The following is a 2,258-nucleotide window of genomic DNA, read 5'->3' on the forward strand; positions in this document are numbered from 1 at the left end:
TCCATGTATTTTTATAAAGAAGTTTGCAAACAAAGGGTTTGTAATCATAGCAGTATATGTGGATGATTTAAATATCCTAGGAACCTCTGGGGAAATCACCCAAACAGTTGAATATCTCAAGAAAGAGTTTGAAATGAAAGACCTAGGTAAAACTAAGTTCTGTTTGGGATTGCAACTTGAGTACATAAATGATGGAATCCTTGTGCATCAAATGGCATATAATGAAAAGGTACTCAAGAGATTTAATATGGACCAGGCTCACCTATTGCCTAGCCCAATGGTTGTGAGAAGCCTTAATTTGGACAGTGATCCATTCGGTCTAAAGAAGGACGATGAAGAGATTTTCGGTCCGGAAGTGCCATACCTCAGTGCTATAGGAGCTTTAATGTTCTTGGCTAGCCACACTAGACCAGACATTTGTTTTGTCGTGAACCTCCTAGCAAGATTTAGTTCTTGTCCGACCCAAAGGCACTGGAACGGTATCAAACATGTATTGTGTTACCTACAAGGAACGTTGGATTTGGGGTTATTTTATACTAACTATAACAAAGAAGGTTTAGGTTGTTTTGCTGATGCAAGTTATCTATCCGATCCACATAATGCAAGGTCTCAAACCGGCTATGTGTTTACGCACGGTGGTACAACAATTTTGTGGCGTTCAATGAAGCAGACCATTGTGGCCACATCATCTAATCATGCAGAGATTTTAGCTATGCATGAAGCCAGCCGTGAGTGTGTTTGGTTGAGGTCGATGACTCAACATATCAGGTCAGATTGTGGCATGGTCAATGACAAAGAAGTGACTATCATATATGAAGACAATACCGCTTGCATCGCACAGCTCAAGGAAGGGTACATTAAGGGAGATCGGACAAAGCACATATTACCTAAGTTCTTCTTCACACATGAACTACAAAAGGCCGGAAAAGTTCTAGTGGTACAAGTTCCATCATGCGAAAATTCAGCCGATCTCTTCACCAAATCATTACCGACATCGACATTCAGGAAGCTCACGCACCAGATTGGAATGCGGAGACTTAAGGATTTTTAGTGATGCTTGGAACAGGGGGAGTAATGCGTGCTGTACTCTTTTTTCTTCACCATGGTTTTGTCCCAATGGATTTTCCTGGTAAGGTTTTAATGAGGCAGCGTCCCCAAGTGCATTACGGTGATCTCTTAGCATTTGCATGATTATGTCATCCAAGGGGGAGTGTTGTAAATCACTTAGGATGGATCTCCATAACCAGCCCATATTCATGTCCAAGTCCACAAGGCCCATCAGCCTTGTTCTTTTAGTTTAAGTCGGTTTAGGCCCATTGTACTTAGGGCTTTATCTTTCACTATATATATGTATGATTATCGAACATAATGAATAACAAGAAGAAAATACATCTTTCGAGTTTCTCTAACTTTCATAACGGTTTGAGTTTTCCACCCATGGCATGCCTTTCTAGTAAATTTTACATTTGTCTAAGCTATTTTGAGTAACTCTCCCATATCTATATTGTTTGTTCATTTCTTATAATTCTATAGTACCAAAAAATAATAATTAATATCACTGATAATTTAATTTTTCTAAAATGTGGACATAATGATGTGGTAACTCAAAGATGTAGTTTAAAACCTGATATACAGACTTTCCTAAACTCATCCTATTATTAGTATGCATATTTTAGAATCTCCAAAGAAACCAAAAAACTAATACTTAATTTAATAGGATTTCTGAAAGAAAAAATTCTAAAAAAAAACAAACAAACACAAAGAATATAAAAGTCTTCCTTTTAACGCTGAGATATTTGCTCACTGTTTGACAGTTTCAAATTTTTATGGTTAGGAAAACGAAGATTTTTGATCATTTTGTGGCTATCCATTGATTCATGTTTAAAAATTAACCCTAAAAAAATTATCTTGCGATCATGAGGACGAAAGAAGTAAGGTTAATTGTAATGGTATGGATTATAGTTGGGTGGAGTTCGTGCATGGGAAGGTTCGTAGTGGAGAAAAACAACCTCAGAGTGACTTCGCCAGAGTCCATCAGAGGAGTCTACGAATGCGCCCTTGGAAACTTTGGTGTCCCTCAGTACGGCGGAAGCATGTCTGGTGCGGTGCTTTATCCCAAAGCTAACCAAAAGGCTTGCAAGAACTTCGACGATTTCGACATTTCTTTTAGATCTAGAGTCGCTGGATTGCCCACATTCGTTCTCGTTGACCGAGGAGGTCATTTTCTTTGCCTGTTTGATTATTTCATTACAATTAAA

The 2,258-nt window shown here is 38.3% G+C and overlaps 1 protein-coding gene across 1 annotated transcript in view; it reads left to right on the plus strand.

The window, feature by feature from the left end:
• LOC104700459 (vacuolar-sorting receptor 2) overlaps positions 1,917-2,258 on the plus strand; it is a 4,107-nt gene continuing 3,765 nt past the window's right edge. Inside the window, exon 1 of the mRNA XM_010415982.1 lies at positions 1,917-2,217. Coding sequence (XP_010414284.1) covers positions 1,917-2,217 — 301 coding nt within the window. The remainder of the gene's footprint in view (positions 2,218-2,258) is intronic.

This window comes from Camelina sativa, chromosome 7 (assembly GCF_000633955.1).
Source record: "Camelina sativa cultivar DH55 chromosome 7, Cs, whole genome shotgun sequence".
Lineage (NCBI taxonomy): Eukaryota > Viridiplantae > Streptophyta > Magnoliopsida > Brassicales > Brassicaceae > Camelina > Camelina sativa.